The sequence below is a fragment of the Corvus brachyrhynchos genome, unplaced genomic scaffold (assembly GCF_000691975.1).
Source record: "Corvus brachyrhynchos isolate BGI_N302 unplaced genomic scaffold, ASM69197v1 scaffold543, whole genome shotgun sequence".
Lineage (NCBI taxonomy): Eukaryota > Metazoa > Chordata > Aves > Passeriformes > Corvidae > Corvus > Corvus brachyrhynchos.
This window is the reverse complement of record NW_008237236.1, coordinates 79065-79390: the sequence shown is the minus strand read 5'-3', so window position 1 is coordinate 79390 and position 326 is coordinate 79065. Positions and strand designations below refer to the sequence as shown.

The window sequence follows — 326 nt, the reverse complement described above, 5'->3', positions numbered from 1 at the left end:
CACCTGCGCGTCTTCTTCGTCACGGCCTCCTGGAGCATCTTCGCCTACATCTGGCTCTACCTCATCCTGGCCGTCATCACGCCGGGCGTGGTGCAGGTGTGGGAGGCCTTCCTCACGCTGCTCTTCTTCCCAGCCTGCGTGGTCTTCGCCTGGGCGGCCGACAAGCGCCTGCTCTTCTACAAGTACGTCTACAAGCGCTACCGCGCCGACCCGCGCAGCGGCATCATCATCGGCACCGAGGCCGAGCGCCCGCCCAAGGACCTGGAGGCTGACGGCGGCTTCCCGGCGCTGCCCGAGCCCGAGCCCAGCGCCGCCTCGCCCTCGCC

The 326-nt window shown here is 69.0% G+C and overlaps 1 protein-coding gene across 1 annotated transcript in view; it reads left to right on the top strand.

Annotated features, from left to right (window-relative positions):
* The window catches only part of LOC103612503, a 12198-nt gene that overhangs the window by 1770 nt on the left and 10102 nt on the right, over positions 1-326 (top strand). Inside the window, exon 2 of the mRNA XM_017729556.1 lies at positions 1-323. Within this exon, the coding sequence (XP_017585045.1) occupies positions 1-323 (323 nt within the window). The remainder of the gene's footprint in view (positions 324-326) is intronic.